Source organism: Xiphias gladius, chromosome 18 (genome assembly GCF_016859285.1).
Source record: "Xiphias gladius isolate SHS-SW01 ecotype Sanya breed wild chromosome 18, ASM1685928v1, whole genome shotgun sequence".
Taxonomy (NCBI): domain Eukaryota; kingdom Metazoa; phylum Chordata; class Actinopteri; order Istiophoriformes; family Xiphiidae; genus Xiphias; species Xiphias gladius.
Window position 1 is genome coordinate 697,758 of NC_053417.1, and position 18,901 is coordinate 716,658.

Consider the following 18,901-nt stretch of genomic DNA (forward strand, 5'->3'; position numbering starts at 1 on the left):
AAATTACAAATGTGTTGTAAATAATACTATTTATTATTAAGTTCTTGTGTTGAAAATGTTGGTTGAAGGTATAAAGTAATCCACAACTGGTCTATCTGGATCATTAATGCGTCCATAGTTAACCTGGTCCTTGCATCATAACATCTGTCACTCTTCATTGTCCATCAAAGAATATTGTTATTATTTATTGTGTAATATTTTAAGTATGCCTATATGAATGCTTGCATTGTCAGTAAGGTATAGTGAGTACCTCTGTCAAGTATTTGACAGGTTTTAAGTGGATCTTGATTTGAACAGGGACACACTGGGAAACTGTTTCTTCCTGCGGACAGAGATCACCCTGAAGGGAGCCACCTACCAGATCTCTTTCACTGACACTGACCAGCTCCCTCCACCCTTCCGTATCGACAACATTTCTGAGGTAACCCACTGTGATGACAGCTCAGTAACATGACCTGTTACTAAAGGGTCAACATAATTACTCTAGAAAAAGAGGAGGCATGTGCCTGAATCACTGACTGGACTCCTTGATCTCTCTCCATGAACTCTCTTTGTAGTATAGATGTGCTTAATCATTCAAATGGGGATAACAAACCACAGTTCAGTTCAGTTCAGACAGTCTCTCCTGAAAGACTTTCATGGTGTTTCTCTCTGTGGCACACATGAAAAGTATGACAGAAGTAGCTATGAGTTATTAATGCTGAAGAATGAAAAAAAAGAGCTCAGGTTCAAACCCTGCCTACCTTCACACCTCCACACACCAGGCAAATCACTGTGTGAAGTGGGCATGATTATTTGATTGTTTGTTTCAGAAAGTTACAAAGGGAGTTAGATTCAGCCGACTCTGATTCTGCTGTCAGAAAGAATTTTTTAGACACTATTAGACAATCTCGCACATAGTTTAAAGCTTATAAGCGGGCGTCCAAGTGTAAATCTCTGCATCACTCTGTCGGACAAAAATTTAAGACCAAATAGAATATTTACATATAATAGATTCCATCGTTTGAATCCCTTTAGGTGCCTATCCAGTTTTGGCAGCATGGTGTGGCTGACATCCGGCTGCACACTGAGGTGAAGGCAGGCACAGAGCTGGACTACGCCTGTGATGAGCCCACATTGCCTCCCTACCTCACACTGACTGTCAAGGGAGCTGGATCCTCAGAGGTCACAGCTGACATGAACTTCTTCAGAGAATACAACAAGCTCTACTACGAGAACTTCATCTACATCGCAGCCACACACACTTTCTCACAGTATGACCGATTTCACTAACTATAAGAACATCTTTTTATATTATTAAGGTTTCTCATATAGAAATGTTAAAGTCATGAAGGTAAGCAGCATCATTCTGTTGATGCAGGAATGTTGAGAAGAGACCTGTTGGGAAGAAGCGTCTGATGAGCTGTGCTGAACTAGTTCTTGATGTGGACACCAAGACTCAAAGGGTCATCCTGAAAAAGAAGGTACTGTTTTTAGTTTTTCAGAGTGAACAAACAGACATTTATCTAAGTGTAATGGGGATTCCCTAGAAGTCGTACCATTGCCTTTAAAAGTTGGAAAAAGCACTGACTGTTTAAATAGCGTTATTGTCATGCAAGTTTAGAGGGGAAGAGGAGAAAAAAGTAGTGCTGAATTGATCATTTGAATAACCTTCATCGATTGCTAGAAAATAAATGGACAATTTTAATAACTGGTTTATTGTGTGAGTCAAGCAAAAAGGCCATATATTGTATATTGTGAGAGTGATTTACTTTTCTCTGCTTAATATGATTGTAAAGTTAATATCTGTTGGTCTGACAAAGACATTTGAAGATGTCACCTAGGGCTCTTGGAAACACTGATTGGCAATTTTTGTCAACTAAAAGATTAACAGATTATTGAAAAATATAATGAAAATAAAATAATGAAAATATTCATTAGTTACATCCCATGAAATAAACACTAAGACAAAGTCCATTAATGAATGTGTAGCAACATGTATGTTGATTGCTGTGCAGGAGCCGGGGAAGCGCTCCCAGCTATGGAGGATGACTGGAAGTGGCATGCTGTGTCATGAAGGCTCTTCTCCGCCGCAGAGCAAGCCGGCCCAGCCACGCCCACTGGACTCCTCTTTGGTGCTCGACATTGCCGGGCTTGCAGCCGTTAGTGACAACAGGTTTGTACCATGTGCAACTGTATTGTGTCCATAAACTTAGATGGACCACAGATAATTCTCTCAGGAGTCACTTACATTCAATTCTGGACACTGGACCATAAACTGAAAGGAAATCTATCATGGAAAATTGGATGTAAGAGGGGTATCTCTCCCTACCTGTTCTTCTCTCCCAGTTTTGAACCTTTGATGCTGAGGAGGCCAGACTCACGCCGCAGCACTACCCAGACATGGTACTTCAGCTCAGGCATGCTGACCTGCGGCCTTCCACAGCTGGTAGTACAGGTGGGTACACCAAGCTATTTATGTAGCTTGAGAAAGTATTCAGACCCCTTCGCTTTTTGCACACTTTATTGTGGATTTAATATTAATTTTGAATGGATCAAATTTCCATTTTTTTTCCCATTACTCTACATTTACTAACCCATAATGACACAGTGAAAACATGTTTTTAGAATCGTTTTCAAATTCATCAAAAATCAAAAACTAAAATCTCTCATCAAAGTATTCAGTCTCTCAGCTGTGGCACTCCAAATTGTGGTCAATTGCATCCTTTTTCTTGAATTATTCTTGAGCTGTGCCTAGAACTTGATTGGAGTACACCTGTGGTAAATTGAACTGATTGGACATAGTTTAGAAAGGTACACACCTGTGTATATAATGTCCCACAATTCACACTGCGTGTCAGGACAAAAACCAAGCCCTGTAGTCCAAGGAAAACTCTATAGACCTCTGATATAATTGTAAAATGAAATTATGGCAAAGATCAGGGCAAGGATATAAAACCATTTCTAAAGCTGTGAGTGTTCCTTGGAGCACAAGGGCTTCAATAATTGTGAAATTGAAGAAGGTTGGAACCACCAGAACTCCAAGCACTATGACTGGTAAACACCAGGCACTGCTTACCTGGCTAATACATCTCTACGGTGAAGTATAGTGGTGGCAGCATCAGTGTAGATTGATTGGCAAAAATGGCAGTTTTATCCATTTACAATTAAATCTAAAAGGCAAAAACTGAGCAAAAAGTGAAAGGGTTTTTATAGTTTCTGAAGCAACTCTGTCTTTAATGTGGAATTTAAAAAATTTCTTTATTCTGATTTTCAGGAACTCCTCTCCTCTGTGCCCCGCTGAGGAATTTTATGTTCTGAGATTTTAGTGTTGGTGCCATTGACAATCGCATATGTTCTGTTACAGTTTCTTGATTTTTCTCCACTATAATTTTGTTCAGTTTTATTTTCAATGTATGACTTGTACCATTCAGGTCAAGGGTGATGTGGCAGGCCTGTATGATGGAGTAGAGGTGGTCCTGGGACCAGACTCAGGGCTGCTGGAGCCTGGCCCTGAGCAACAGTTCATTAACCAGAAGATGAGACCTGGTTCTGGGGTACTATTGGTCCAGGTGCTGCCGGACGGACCCACTCGTGTCCTGCAGGTGAGAACAAAACCTAGTAAAAAAGAAAAGGAATAATAATCTTTCAGCACTAATATCATTGATCCTGAGCTACTCTTTAAGGTGTATTGTTTGGTGAATATAAACCTCGATCAAACTCAATCATTTCAAACTTTACAGTGTGTAGTTGATATCAAAACAAAGGACGAGTTTGAAAATGGGTGTGTACCACAGCTCTACAGATGAGATCCCATCAGCCACAATGCCTCTTAATAATGTATTAATGACTATCAAGTACTCATTTAATAATGTATTAATGACTATCAAGTACTCATTTAATAATGTAGTAATGACTACTGAGTACTCATGTAATAATGTAGTAATGACTACTGAGTACTCATGTTATAATGAAGTAATGACTACTGAGTACTCATGGGTCGGAACGTCAGCATTCATTTACATTTTTTTTTTTTTTTTCTGTTATGAGTGTACCTTTTTGTGGTGAGCATCAAAGATGCTCTGCATTCCCATTATATTGTAAATTTATGTAAAGATTTAAGATGATGGGCCGTTACTGAAAATTCCAATCTCGCTATGTTGTTCAGTTCAATTCTCATGTCTAAAGTAAAGATGATAAGTTGAATCTTAGCCTGGACTCTTTAGGTTAAAGGAAAGTCTATTTGATGTACTGTGCAAAGTATTTAAAGTTACAGAAAACATAAAAAGCAGCTAAAATTCAGCAGACATTATTCAGATTTTTTCTCAGATATCCAGACACCAGGACCGTATTGAGGATTTATTTAGACACAAATAAAATCAGGAAGACTGCGGAAACCATAAAGTCACGTGGCATAGGTTGCTATAACAAAACATAAAAGTGTCACAAAGTGTAAAGGTAGCAGACGAATGTCAAAGATATAAACTCTGCGTTTGAGCAAATGAGCCCTTAATGACCAGAACTGCGAACACTAGAGAGCAGCTGTGCCACAATCAACCCAACAGGAAACATTAATTGAAGGCCAACTAGTTGTTTAATGTCCACCCAAAGCTACAGCTGTAGCAGTAAAACATGTCTATCAGTGGTTCCCAAAGTGGGTGCCCTGGGATGCCGAGGATGGGCCGAGGTTGCCACAAGATTTATCATTGATCATTTATTTTGCGTTTATTTATAATATTTCACCACATTAAAAAATCAGTGCCTCAAGTCTTTTATGTGATGTTTTCAGACATATCATACATACATAGAACTGAAGAAAAAAGCAATAAATATCAAAATCCCCACATTCAAAAGTCTGTTTAATATGCTATGTGCCACAGCTAATAACATGACAACTCTCAGTTGCTGGTTTTCAGCAGTCAGAAAAAAGGTGATCTTCAGAGCAGCAATGGAAAAATCTGACACTGTAAACAGCCCAAAGAAATGCTGATACATCTCCCCCCTCAACACAGCCTGAGACAACTGAATCTGAGCCCACCAACAAAGCTAAAATCAATCTGAACGCTATTTGGCTCTATCCGACAACACATGAAAACAAGGCAGGAAACCTCCCGTCAGTACAGTTAGACTTGTGGGTTTTTCTCTCTCTCCCCACATCAAGATCAGGCTCATTAAAATGCCTACAATCTTTTTTTTGTTTTGTTTTGTTTGTTTATCCTTGTAAACATTAAATATAAACTCATTTTAATTAGGAAGAAATTAAATAAATCCATTTAACATATAAGTGTATTGAATTGTATTCATTGTTTGTTTTAAGTTAAATATTTGTCTTTTCTGAATGATTGGGAATGCGCCTATATTACTGTGCTTTACTTAATAGAATAGAATAGTACCCTATTCAATCTGAAATTCTTAAAACCTAAATGCATCTGTGTACATTTTGTTTATCATTGTGAGTTCATAATTAATTACCCAGCCTCTTACACTAAACTGTATCAGTCCAGTTTATCCAGTTCTGCTGAAATGCTCCCTGCACACATCTTTTTTCTTGTTACTGTCAGTGTGCAACTTTCTCGCAACACTAATTAGCCTAATGTTAATCATTAAGAGACACCCAAGCTGCTCAACACCATACCATTTTTGGACCTTTTTATCCATGTGATGAGACACTGTTAAAACCCACCATCTGAACCAGGATATAAAGATAATCAAGTTTAAGTGTATAAGTAACATGTAAGCAATTAACAGCAGCTGTGACATTTCTAAGAGCCGATGGCAACACCGCCAGCACAAAATAACACCTATTTAGTTACAAATTCATTATTTTGTGTTTCCTGTGCCATTAAATACTTTTTAATATTTTTTCCTTTTGAAATTAAAGATTTTAGTTTAGTCAAACACAATGCAATAAACAGATTAAAAATTGCAGCTTTGTTCATATTGTTTACCCCTACTTCTATACAATACACAGTTTGATTGCACTTTCTGTCTTTGGTTTTGCTCTGCTAAAGAATGCTTGTGTTCATATACTATAAATCGGATAACAGAGCTTCTTACAGAGCGTAAAAAATCTTCGGTGCTCTGGTAACATCATAATGCCTCTGATAATGTGCACTTATCATTTACAGTGATAATGAACTCATCATTTCTGCTCATAGATGTTTGTTTGACTTGCCCGTTTGTAGATCAGTGACTTCAACCAGAGGAGAATGATCCGCAGCTCACCTGGCACAGAACAGGACAGGAGCAAGGACGATGTGAAGAAGAGAGATCCTGGGCAGGAGCTGGAGGTACAAGTAACTTTGAAATGATTGCATGAATGCATTTTACATCGACCATGGTTTGTCACTGATATTCATGCCTGACAAAAAAACTTTCCACATTCTTGAATCCCCACTTGTTCCTTATTTTTAATGTATTTTAGTCATATTTGTTCCTTATTTTATTTGTTATATTAAGAAAAAATCATCTGTGTCTGAGACCAGGTGTTGAAGCTCATTGCGTGTTACATTCACTGCATGCAGTTCCACAATAATCTTCTTTATGAGAAACCTATTCTCCTTTGTATTCATTTCCAGGTGTTGGTGAATTTGGATGAAGGTCTGGGTGTGTCACTGGTCAACAAGATTCCGGAGGAGCTTGTGTTCACTACACTGTCTGGTATAGATGTCCACTTCACTCGCACTGCTGCCAACGAGGTGTTGGAGCTCAGCATTCAGAACATCCAGGTGAGCTCACGGCAGCTATGAGAACATTCGTATCTTCAAGTTGACATTTTGTTTATATGACACCATATCATACAAAAGCAGTTCAAGGTACTTCATGTAATAATAAAACAATAAAACAGAAAGGCAGAGAAGTATGCATAATTTACATATAACTTCATTTGCTAAATGTGGCAAAGGGGAAGGGAGATAGAGCCAAACATATCATACATATATAGAAGATGTCTGATATGTCATCATTGGGGTCCAATGATGGACCCCTATGGGACCTCACACAGTATACCATGTTGGTTGGCATGAAAGTCACTGAGGTTGAGTATGAAACTCTGGTTATGCATCTATGGTTTTGCAGATTCAGACCACTGAAGACCCCCTCAGCTCATAAACATATCCACCACTATCCAGTTCAGCAGGAAACGTTCGGTGTTGAACAGCTGATTAGTCAGAATGTGTGTCTAATGTCTTTTTACTGTACAACTCATCAATCAGATAAAACTACAAGCTACTGAACCCAAAATCATACAATCTGGAAATTACACATAGTGATACATTAATGCCAGTGTTACTACATTGTTAGCAGTCCATATACACTGTGCTGGTTTGAGCTAGAAGCTTCCTGTTAATATACACATAACTCTTGCATTCAGTCAGTAAATCCTGTTTTAGTGGAGAGTGTTGTATAAATACATGGTCTGTCATGTTCTGTTATCAGGTAGACAACCAGCTGCTGGGTACCACCCAGCCTGTGATGTTGTGTGTCACTCCCAGTTCCAGTGACAGCAGTGTCAACGACAGCGGCCCGGCCCTGCAGGTCAACTCTGTCAAGGTTCCCAGCAACCTCATGCTCACTGATCTCTTCAAGGTGAGTGAGTGAATGTGAGTGTCACTCACTGCTGTGTTACATTCAATCACTGTGCGCTAGAAAAAATTTTCTTCTCCGAAAATCCCTGGGTTCTTACGCTCATCAGAAACCCGACATTTCTGATGCGCTAGAGAGATACTAGAATCATGTGACTAATGATGTAACCTTGATGGTCTAACAGCACCTCATGGTGACGGCTCAACGCTTCACTGTCATCATCGAGGAGAAACTGCTGCTCAAGCTGCTCAGCTTCTTTGGATATGGACAGACAGAAGCTGGTGGGTCATTAGTTGAATGGCACTGTTATTATCTGTGCGATGCCTTTAGTAAGCAGTTAATGTTTGCTTAAAAGTAAAAATATAAATCATATTTGTAATGAATGCAGAGCTGGAGAAGTTGGATGAAAACCTACATGAGAAGCCCAATGATGATGCAGGATCTCCCAAACGTTACTACTTTGAGAACCTGAAGATCAGCCTCCCTCAGGTCAAACTGAGTGTCTTCACCTCTCATAAACTGCCTCCTGATCTCAAGGTAACGTAACAGTCATTTTTTCCTAATTTTTAAAACCACTCTTCTTCCTTTAGTCGGACTCAATAAAATCATTTGAGAGTGCAGATATTCATATGATTAATACCAATATACTTGTCAAAAGTGATCATGAAATTATTGTTGCAAACTTTTATGTTGAGAATTACATACTTAAAAGGCACATAAGAACATCAATCTTCTCAGTATTACAATCAAAGATATTTTAAATGTGAAACAAATTTACAATAATAAAAAATTAAAACTTAGAATAGAGTAGAATTTTCATTGCACAATAGTAAAAAAGCAAAACAGAATTTTTGAATTTTTTGCCAATTTATTAAAAGTTAAAACTGAAATATTACATTGACATGAATATTAAGACCCTTTATTCAGTACTTAGTTGAAGCTCCTTTGACAGCGTTTACAGCCTTGAGTCTTCTTGGGTATGACGCGACGAGCTTTGCGCACCTGGATTTGGGGTTTTTCTGCCATTCTTCTCTGCAGATCCTCTCTAGCTCTGTCAGATTGGATGGGGTCCGTTGGTGGACAGCTATTTTGAGGTCTTTCCAGAGATGTTTGTTTGGGTTCAAGCCAGGGCTCTGGCTGGACGACTCAAAAATATTCACTAAGCCACTCCTGTGTTGTCATGACTGTATGCTTATGGTCATTGTCCTGTTAAAAGGTGCCCAGTCTGAGGTCTTGAGCGCTCTGAGAGTCTGAGAGTCCTTTACGTGCTTTTTTGTGAGTGACCTTTGGGTTCTTGGTCACACACACAAATTGACCTGAATGAATGAACATGTAGAACAGTAGATGGTTTCAGCAATGACCGTTTGCAAGCACTAGCAAGTGTCATTTACTTAAAAATCAGTCACTTTCAGTGAAGTGAAATTGTAAAGTTAACAGGACCATCCAGTTAAGTTTTGTCCATCTGTGGATCAGAGAAAGTCATGCTACTGCTTCCTGTTACCACATGATTTCACTCTGTTACTTCCTGTTCCACCAGCTGCTCTGTTTTCACGTTTTTTCCCATGTGTTATTCATATGGAATTTTTTGTCGCTCCAGGCTCTGAAAGGCACCCTGGGCTTTCCTCTGGTTCGCTTTGAAGACGCTGTCATCAACATGTACCCGTTCACTAGAGTGCACCCCTATGAGACCCAAGAGATCATCATCAACGACATCCTCAAGCACTTTAGAGAGGTAAGAGGGGCGCACACTTCTTTTAAGCATGTTTGGAAGTGCTGCTTTGAACTTCTTTGTTTTACTGACCTGCACAGTCCAAACTTAGATAAGAGTTGATAACAACACACACTAAAACATTTAGTTTCAGTGCTTTTTCTAGAAAATCGCATGGTTGATCAAGAGTAGGAAAATACTAAGACAACACTGCCAGAACAGTTACTGTGTATCTCTGATGACAATTTGTTGATATTTTAAGCCTTTTTAATGTCTGTTCTGCAACAGCCTACTATCCAGCTTTAAGAAAAAACAATTCATCATTAAGCTGTGATATCTGCCAAAGGAGAGGTTACTAAGTACTAACTTAGTAGGGTGTCCAAACTTTTGCGCAGACCACTATGACTGTCTAGTTTTTTTTCTACTTTTTACGTTAATGAAATAAAAATTAACAGTGCATTAACCTTTTGAAATAAGGCTCATTTTCAATTTCCTGCAGACGTTGGATTTATTTCTTTTCACTTCAGACATTAACAGAATATGTAATTTACCCAGACCTCTGCATACAGCTCTAGTTTTTGGTCTGAAATATTCTTAACTTTATCAGAAATTCTAAACACTGCAGTCATTACATTTAGAATCCTCGCTTCTACAGAAGTAAATTCAAATCAATTTTCCAGTGTTGTTGCATCTGTTACTGTTAATTCACCTGTGCTCCCAACTCATTCTGTATGGATTAAAGGTATCGTCCACCATGTGCCCCTCAAATATATCTGATTTACGTTGAAAGGTTTCTCCTCAATATTTGGCAAAACATTTTATCTTTACCTGTTTGGAATAGCTGTCCTCTTTCATTGTTCCTGATTAAAGTCCGCACCAAGACACTGACCACATCCACGTCGACACTGTAAGTGGTATACAAGCTTGTATTTGCATTTGTATTTAGATCGAAGGCCATGTTTTTATTCCTCCATACTGGCGAGTTGTCTGTCCTTCCCAATCTCATGAATGCGATATCTCAGGAATGCCTTGAGGGAATTTCGAATTCAAACGTTCACTTGGACTTGGATGAACTGATTAGAATTTAGTGGTCAAAGGTCAAAACTCAACATCACTGTGACGTCACAAAACACATTTTTTGCCATAACTCAAGTATTCATACGCATTTATGACAAAATATACTTAATACTTGTTATTAAATTCCTTTCATAGTCTTCACTACAAATATTATTAGTCTGGACCGACATGGATGTAACTGCAACTTGACTGGTTGGTGGAGGTATACAACTGCGATACGATAATTCTAGTTTTTTTTTTTTTAATGAGATTTCTTTTTTCTTTTCTACCTTAATATTCCCTTTTTGTTCTTAAATTTAGTCATAATTATAACTATTTTTATTGCTCCCTTTGTATCTTCTATATCATTTGTTTACATTCTATATTTATGTCCTCATATCCATATTTTACCCTTTTATAAACATCATATTTCTGGGGTGTGTGTGTGTGTGTGTGTGTGTGTGTGTGTGTGTGTGTGTGTGTGTGTGTGTGTGTGTGTGTGTGTATCCTTTATACATTTTTCACATGCATGCATGTAAACATGTGTGGGGTTTTTCATTTGTTTGTTTTTCTTTTCTTTTCTTACTTCCAGATGCATACTCATTATGATCATATGTGTGAACATGTCTGGCCAAAGATGGGCCCAGTATTTATTCCTTGTTTGTTTGCTCATGACCAAATCAGTAACAGAGCCAAATAATGTTTTGTAGCCAATCAGGCAAACCTCATGGCCTACCACTTCATGCTTCCTGTGGAATTAGATGAATTGGTGGGTGCATAGTAAAAATAGTATGGTTTTAAATAGTAAAAATAAAAATCTGTGTCCATATTCTTCAACTGTAAAGTCTGCATATTTTTACAAAGGAAAGATCATTTCCATCACCTGTGTGATGGGCCTATATATGATCAGATCATTACTGTGTGGTTTTTCCTGTCTGAAGGAGCTGATCAGCCAGGCAGCTCAGATCCTGGGATCCGTGGACTTCCTGGGAAATCCAATGGGCCTCCTCAATGATGTCACTGAGGGCATGTCTGAACTCATCAAGTACGGCAACGTGGGTGGTCTTATACGCAATGTGACCCACGGGGTGTCCAACTCTGCTGCCAAGGTACATCTCTGCTAGGCTGTTTTTAACTGACTCTTTTTTTGTGTTGGTTGCTTTTTGTACTGTATGTTCAGTATATTGTACAGCATTCCTTTTTGTTCACACTGGTGCATCAAAGACTTTTATTGTCATTTATTGTCATGGCTGTGGAATTGTTGTATTATGTTCTACAGTTGTTCCTGTTATGTGTCCACCTCCTGAATATACACATGAACATATACCAATAAAAATGAGTAAAACACATGTGAAATTTGTAACGGTGGAAGAAACCATGCAGTGTAAATACCCTCCTGTTCTCTGTTTGTCAGTTTGCAGGGACTTTGTCAGACGGGTTGGGAAAGACCATGGATAACCGGCACCAGAGTGAGCGAGAGTACATCAGATACCACGGAGCCACCAGTGGAGAGCACCTAGTAGCAGGAATCCATGGACTGGCTCATGGTACAATGTGGAAACATTTCTTTGTCTGATTACAGTTACAGCAGTTAGAGCTAGTTTGCAAAATAACTGTTCAGGGAGTTTCTAAATTAGCACAACATTTAACATCTTGTAGGGTCATTAACACCTTGAGAGTTGTTGAGGTCACATGTAAGTTGTTGACCCACATGGCCATCATGTGAGTCGTAAGGGTTACATGAGTCATTGTGTGAATAGATGTTCAGCTGCCTTGGGAGGGATCTCCAGACTGCATTGTAAGACTGCACCACTGATAAGTGGTGTCGTAGACCACCTCCTCTGTTTAGCGATGTTCGTTCCAGTTTGACAAAGATGGCTTCTTTCACTTTTCTTTCAAACCATCGGTCTTCTCTGAGAAGACTTAGCGTAGTAGTAAAAATGCTTTGGAAATGCAAGGACAAATGCTACATACAAATTCACCTTGAAAAATTAATTGTCCTGGTTTCCAGCAAGTTGCTTAATTCCTTCATAGAAAAAATGTCCATAAATAAGCTATCATGTCAGTGGGTTTACTTACTCCCAGCTGCACGTCTGTCCTTGATTGTTTCAACAGGAAATCTGTCTGTTGGTTGGACTCACCCAGTGAATCATGGAAATAACATGTATGAAGGCTTATATAATGTACAGTATGAAATCAGCAGAGGGTTTATTTCTCTTTTGCCCAGAGAAAAAATATACATATATAAAAGCTGATCAGTCATTACAGATGAAAGTGCAGTTAATGCATAACACACACACACACACACACACAGCTGAAGTACAGTGAACATGTGTACAAATAATCCTCTGTGGGATTCAATGTGTCCCACTGAATTTCAGCAACAATAAATAACTCCTGTGCTGTGTCAGTGCTCAGGGATTAATCAGATGCTCCAAAGGTCCCACAGTTCATACAGCGCACTGTATAATCTCACAGGCATTAATTCAATTCAGTTCAGTTTTATTTATATAGAGCCAAATCATAACAGAGGTTATCTCAGGGCACTTTTCATGTAGAGCAGGTCTAGACAGTACTCTTGATGGTTAGATTTACAGTGACCCAACATTCCCCCATGAGCAAGCACTTGGCAACAGCCGCAAGGAAAAACTCCCTTAGTGTAAACATACTGTGAATGAGAAGCTGGGCACCTCAGGGATCCCAGTCTTTCTGTTATCCTTGAAGCCACCATCTCTGCAAGTTTGAATGTCCTTTTAAATAAACTCCCACTCCCCCAGGTATCATTGGAGGCATGACAAGTATCATCACCTCCACAGTGGAGGGGGTGAAGACAGAGGGCGGAGTCAGCGGCTTCTTCTCAGGCCTAGGTAAAGGTCTGGTCGGAACTGTGACCAAACCAGTGGCTGGAGCTCTAGACTTTGCCTCAGAGACGGCGCAAACAGTGCGAGAAATGGCTAGTCTCAGTAACCACAGGTGGGTTGAGTCTATTCCGTGTATAATGTGAGCTTCTGAAAAAATGACTCAAACTGTATTATACTGAGTCAAAGAGGTTTTCAGGTCGCTGCAGGAAAAACATGGGGATCTGTATGTTCTGCCACAAAAGGTTAACATATATTCAAAGTTAAATAACAAGCCTGTGTGTTAATGAAGTGTCTGTTGTGAATTAAGCTTAACTGATGAACATTAATAAAGACAGTGTTATCCCACTTGAAAAGGAATATAATGAGAATGTAATGACTGGATTTAATTTGCTATAAAATGCAGATACAAATCTTGTGAAAGAACCAGGGAAATTATTCTCCTAAAATATGGTGAAGGCTATTTTTTTTTGTTTGTTTGTTTTGTTTTGTATTGTTTTCATTTAAGCCCTGTTTTCTATGGAAGTCTGAGTTTCATTTATAACATCATGCTGAACATGCAATGATCAATGGCATATCTTGATACAAAAGAGTGGATGGTGGGCATAAAAAAACTCAGTTCTTTGTCATCTGAGAATGGGTTCAGGTTTCATCCCACCTGACTTGGTGCTTTGGTTAAAGCTGCTATAATAGCTATTTTTATCTGCAGCAACCCTCATTTTTTTGCAGCTTTATAGTGAGTTTCAGCACATTGTTGATGTGTCCGAACCACAACTTTACAGCTCTGGTTTACTCTCATCGTTCTTATAGCATCGTTTTCGGGCGGAGTAGGCAGCTGTTTTCAGAAAAAAACTGTGCTCGGCACAAAACAGCAGACAGACACAGTTAGATGCAGATATTTGCCACAAGAGTTGATAAGGACAAAAAACTGAGCTAAAAGAAGATTAAATATTTGACTTTGATTCATCAGGTGGACACAAACACCAACCCTAATGAAAAATAACGATGCTCTGTAACTGCTGGATGTGAAAACTGTTTGCTAAAAAGATCACTATATCAATTTAAAAGATGATGATATGATATGTCGTGTTCACAACTTGTTTCTGCTGCCCCCAAGCAGCCATAAAATCCATTGCAGTTGCAAGTTTGAGGTTAGGTAAAGATAGTGGCTTTAGTTAAATATAAACAAAGTAAACAGATCTTGTCTTTGGTCACTTTTGACTTTTTTATTATTGAACTAAGATCACCCTCTTTCACTAACCTAAACCAAATGATTTGGAACATTATTGAGATTAGATAGCTATGGAGTTTAGCACTGTTATAGCAGAGGGGTCAAAACTTCTAAACTGTGCAAAAAGGTGCCTTCTGTGTCCTGTACCTATGACCAGATGGGAGTAGGAAAAATTGGTTGAAGGGAGGTGTTCAGGGTCATGCGCTATTGTGAGTGCCATGTGAGTAATGACTCTGAGAGGTTGGGAGACCAATCATTTTGGAAGCAGTGTGTGCAATACAAGACAACTTGTTCTTGTTAATGACAGGGAGCATGGTGGAGAAAAAGGCGGAGACAAAGAGTAGTAGGTATTGAATTATGCTCCCCCTGAAGGTGAGGGGCAACATAACATCAAATTGTAAACATTAACAATGAACATTTTGCAGATACATTCAGTATGAAAATTTTGCAACTGTACATAAGTTTTTCATTATTTTAGGATGAAGTATCCCTTTATATTCTCTAAGTACCGTATCAAAAAAGTATAGTTTTGGTATTAGCATCCAAAACTTGGCAGTGGTATCAAAAAATTGTTACCATGGGCAAAGAGAGAGAGAAACAGCCATCCGTAAATACTCATCATATCAGCATTGCTAATATATTGTGTGTGAAGTGTTTGTGTTCTTGCTGTGTTGTTCAGGCTCAGTGTGCAGCGGGTCAGGAAGCCTCGTTGCTGTAAAGGACCCCAAGGTCTGCTGCCTCGATATTCTGCCACACAAGCTGATGGTCAGGAGCAGCTCTTCCACCTCACTGACAACATCCACTCTGAGTTGTGAGTCTTAATCATTTCCCTGGGTGTGTCTAATACCCTGATTACCTGCAGTTCCATCAGACTCAGTTGTTTACTGTTCATTTCCTACACCAGCTTCATAGCTGTGGAGCCTATCGACAGCTACTGCGTCCTCATCTCCTCCAAAGTGGTCTACTTCCTGAAGCCGGGGGACTATGTGGATCGTGAGGCCATCTTCCTGGAGGTCAAATATGATGACCTCTACCACTGTCTTGTCTCTAAAGATCATGGGAAGGTGTATGTGCAGCTCACCAAAAAGGCTGAGAGCACCAGCAGTGGTGTGGCCATTCCTGGCCCCTCCCACCAGAAACCCATGGTGAGACACTCATCTGACTGATTTTTCATTGACAGCTTCATTATTTCCTCATTTCCCTCTACTGGTATATCTCCATGCAGATAGTTTTGTTTTTATTTGTTTAGGTTTTGAGATTTCTGCCTCAGCCTTTTCCAGGGGGTCTAGTTTGCAGGGCTGACCATCACTGAAAAAACAAAACAATCCAATCAGAGCTTGTAGGTCGGATTACGAAAGGAACATCATTTTCCTATATAGCTAGCTACATCCACGAAAAATAGCAAGAGATAATGGCTTTGAAAATTATGACAAATGTGAATGTGATGTTTGCAGCTGTGTAAGTTCACGTAAGTCAGCTTACAGAAATAACAACTCTCAAACAAGCAGATTATTTTCAAGCGTCATTGAAAAACAATGATTCTCCTAGCAACAGCTAACACCGCATCTGTGTGAAGTGAAATTTGATGTTGGTTGGACAGGTAGGTCACTCATTGTTAGGGTAGGATAAAATGGCGGCTTAGTCTAATTATCAGGCTAATGTTGCCCTTGGGTATTTTAAATGTCATTGTTCCATGCTTTGACAATCACAAACTAAATTCCACTCTCCTCCATTAAACTGGAGCAGAGGCAGGAAAATCTCAGACAGATATTTTGAGATATCTGTCTGAGATTTTGGACAAATACACCAATGTGCAGTTTGAAATTCAGCTGAATTTCCTTTTGACAAACCAATTTGTCTGATCTGGTTCTGAGTTCACGTCAGTTAGCAACTAGGAGGAAGCCCCAGGCATCCCTGTTTTTCTTCTTGACATCCTGTCGCAAACAGACCACACAGTATTTGTGTCTTTGAAATGGTCACTATGTCAGGTTATGTGGGGATCAGACTACATGACATTAGCCCAATAAATGCCCACTCCATGAACGGCATGGAATGACAGTTGCTGGGTTTTCTCCCATGTAGAGTGTCATAGTGTACATTGTACAATAAGAGAATAGAGAGCTCTACAACTGTAAAAATGGAGAAGAGAAGGAGTAATAATGTTTTACCTGATTTCAGTGGACCTGTAACTGTTTGACTCTCACCCTCTAGTCAGGAAAATTACATCAAATGAATCCCACCTCTGGGTGTGACATCACCCTCTGCATACACATGTATGGTGCTCACCTACACAGTCATCATCTTTCTAGAGACTGAAGGAAAAAGACAGTCGACCATGAATGTTTGGAGTTTCACGTTCATTCAGAAACATTTGTTGGTGGTGTTGTCAGGTGGAAAAGTGAAGTCACTCCTGATCACCTCTGTACGTCACACAGCTCATGACAGACGGCAAGCCTAAAACATTCTTTTGATTAATTGCAGCATCAGGAGATCCTGGCCCTGGCCAAATGACATATCAGAGAACATCTTTAGACTACCAGTATTAGCTTGTGGTCTTTAAGGACCTGTATGATTTTTGCAAAGGTGATCAGGCAGGAGACTTCAGAAATAGACTTCTAGGATCAGGAATGTCAGTAACTGTGTGGTTAATGGAGTACGTTGTACATGTTAATGAAACTTTTTTTCCTAACACCCCTCATCTGTCTGTCTGTCTGTTCCAAGCATTAGTGTTGATAATCATGTAACAATCCTCTCCAAAGGTCCATGTGAAGAGTGAGAGTCTCGCCATCAAAATCTCTCAAGAAATCAACTATGCCAAGAGTCTATACTACGAGCAGCAGCTCATGCTGCCTGCCAGTGAGAATGAGGACTACTTACTACTCGAGTCCTGATCACATGACTTTTCTAAGAAGGTGTCTGAAGGATTACTAACTTTTCTTAAATCCTGAGAAGGCAATGGCTTTTATTGATTTTTGTAGGTTTCTGTTTTTATTTAAAGTGTTTGACAAGCTGCAGTAAAGGGAATAGTCAAGCACCTGTGCACACTTGGTTTAGTTACATGACCTGATGTTTGACAAAGCACATACATGTACATGACATTAAAAAAAAAACATATGCAAGGCGGTGTTAGTTTGATTGTGTATATGTAGAAAACACTCCTAACAAGCTGGCTCTCTGTGTTTTATATGACTGCTGATGGCAGCAAGTGTACACATCGTACAGGTGTTCTATATGTTTGTGAATAGACAGAAATGTAAATAGAGCTATACACCAACACTATAAAGTAGTGTACATAGTGTATTAATTATGAAATAAGGAGAATAACAACAAAAGTTAAAATAATGTGAAATGTAACAAACTGCCTTTACAACTGTCTTTTGTTTATAAAAGACTGTTAATTAGAGTGTGTGTGTGTGTGTGTGGGGGGGGGCAAGGAAGGGAGGGACCTACAGGTCCCCTGCCTCACACATACTGGAGCTGTTTGTCACTGTCACTGTCTCTGCCTTTTACAACTGCAGACCTCCAGGTCTGAGTGTCTCTACTTCTATTTAGCAGCCCTTTTTTTAATGTTCCTTCTGTTCTTTCTATTTAAAGTTCTCCTCTGAAGGACAGTGTGAACTGCCCTCTAACGAGGCTTCACTCTAAATTGTACACAACTTGTTGAGGTGTTGCTTGTAAAGTGTCAGAGCTTTAGGTTTTGGTTTGGTGTCAGATGAGATTTTCTTGAGCTGAGTTTGAATTGTGTGCTAGAGAGGAGGAGTGGAGCCCAAGGCTGGCCTCAATCTGTGATTCTGTAAAATAACATTCACATAGACACTGGTTTAAATAAAGCACCACAACTGCAGCACTCACTGTGTGGGACCTATTATTTTCAAACTTAACCAAAACAGATGGACAGTTTTTGATCATTGAATACACAAACCTGTTTGGGTGAGGGTCATGATGATTTTATTTAAAGTTAGATACGTAAGTATTTGAACAGTGACACAGTTTTTGTAATTTTGCCTCTGTACACCACCACCATGGATTTGAAACAAAGCCATCAACATGGTATTGAAGTGTAGACTTTCAGCTTTAAATCAAAGGTTTAACAAAAATATCACATTAACTGTTTTGGAATTTCAGCCATTTTTTTATATAGTTCCTCATTTTCAAAGAATCAAAAGTAATTGGACAATTGACTGACAATTAGTTTCATGTTCAGGTGTGGCCTGTTCTCTCATTATTTCATGTCAGATTAAGCAGATAAAAGGTCTGGAGTTGATTCCAAGTGTTGAATTTGCATTTGGTAGCTGTTCATGGGACCTCTCAATATGCGGTCGATAGAGGTGTTGATGCAAATGAAGGAGGCCATCATTAGGCTGAAATAAGAAAACAAACCTATCAGACAGATGGAAGAAACTTTAGGAGTGGCCAAATCAACAATTTGGTACATTCTTTAAAAGAAGGAATGCACTGGTGAGCTCAGAAACAACAGAAGAAAAC

General features: G+C 39.2%; 1 protein-coding gene across 6 annotated transcripts in view; it reads left to right on the forward strand.

Annotated features, from left to right (window-relative positions):
- Positions 1-18,273, forward strand: part of vps13d (vacuolar protein sorting 13 homolog D) — an 86,603-nt gene extending 68,330 nt beyond the window's left edge. For all 6 annotated transcript variants that reach the window (XM_040153604.1, XM_040153603.1, XM_040153602.1 and 3 more), the window contains 18 exons: positions 298-421; positions 1,018-1,253; positions 1,361-1,463; positions 1,998-2,155; positions 2,329-2,437; positions 3,414-3,584; positions 6,165-6,269; positions 6,558-6,707; positions 7,417-7,566; positions 7,748-7,844; positions 7,952-8,100; positions 9,161-9,295; positions 11,269-11,436; positions 11,742-11,874; positions 13,105-13,300; positions 15,096-15,227; positions 15,321-15,561; positions 17,176-18,273. In XM_040153604.1, the coding sequence (XP_040009538.1) occupies positions 298-421; positions 1,018-1,253; positions 1,361-1,463; positions 1,998-2,155; positions 2,329-2,437; positions 3,414-3,584; positions 6,165-6,269; positions 6,558-6,707; positions 7,417-7,566; positions 7,748-7,844; positions 7,952-8,100; positions 9,161-9,295; positions 11,269-11,436; positions 11,742-11,874; positions 13,105-13,300; positions 15,096-15,227; positions 15,321-15,561; positions 17,176-17,307 (2,689 nt within the window). In that variant the 3' untranslated portion in view covers positions 17,308-18,273. The remainder of the gene's footprint in view (positions 1-297; positions 422-1,017; positions 1,254-1,360; positions 1,464-1,997; positions 2,156-2,328; positions 2,438-3,413; positions 3,585-6,164; positions 6,270-6,557; positions 6,708-7,416; positions 7,567-7,747; positions 7,845-7,951; positions 8,101-9,160; positions 9,296-11,268; positions 11,437-11,741; positions 11,875-13,104; positions 13,301-15,095; positions 15,228-15,320; positions 15,562-17,175) is intronic.
- The last annotated feature ends 628 nt before the right edge of the window (positions 18,274-18,901 follow it).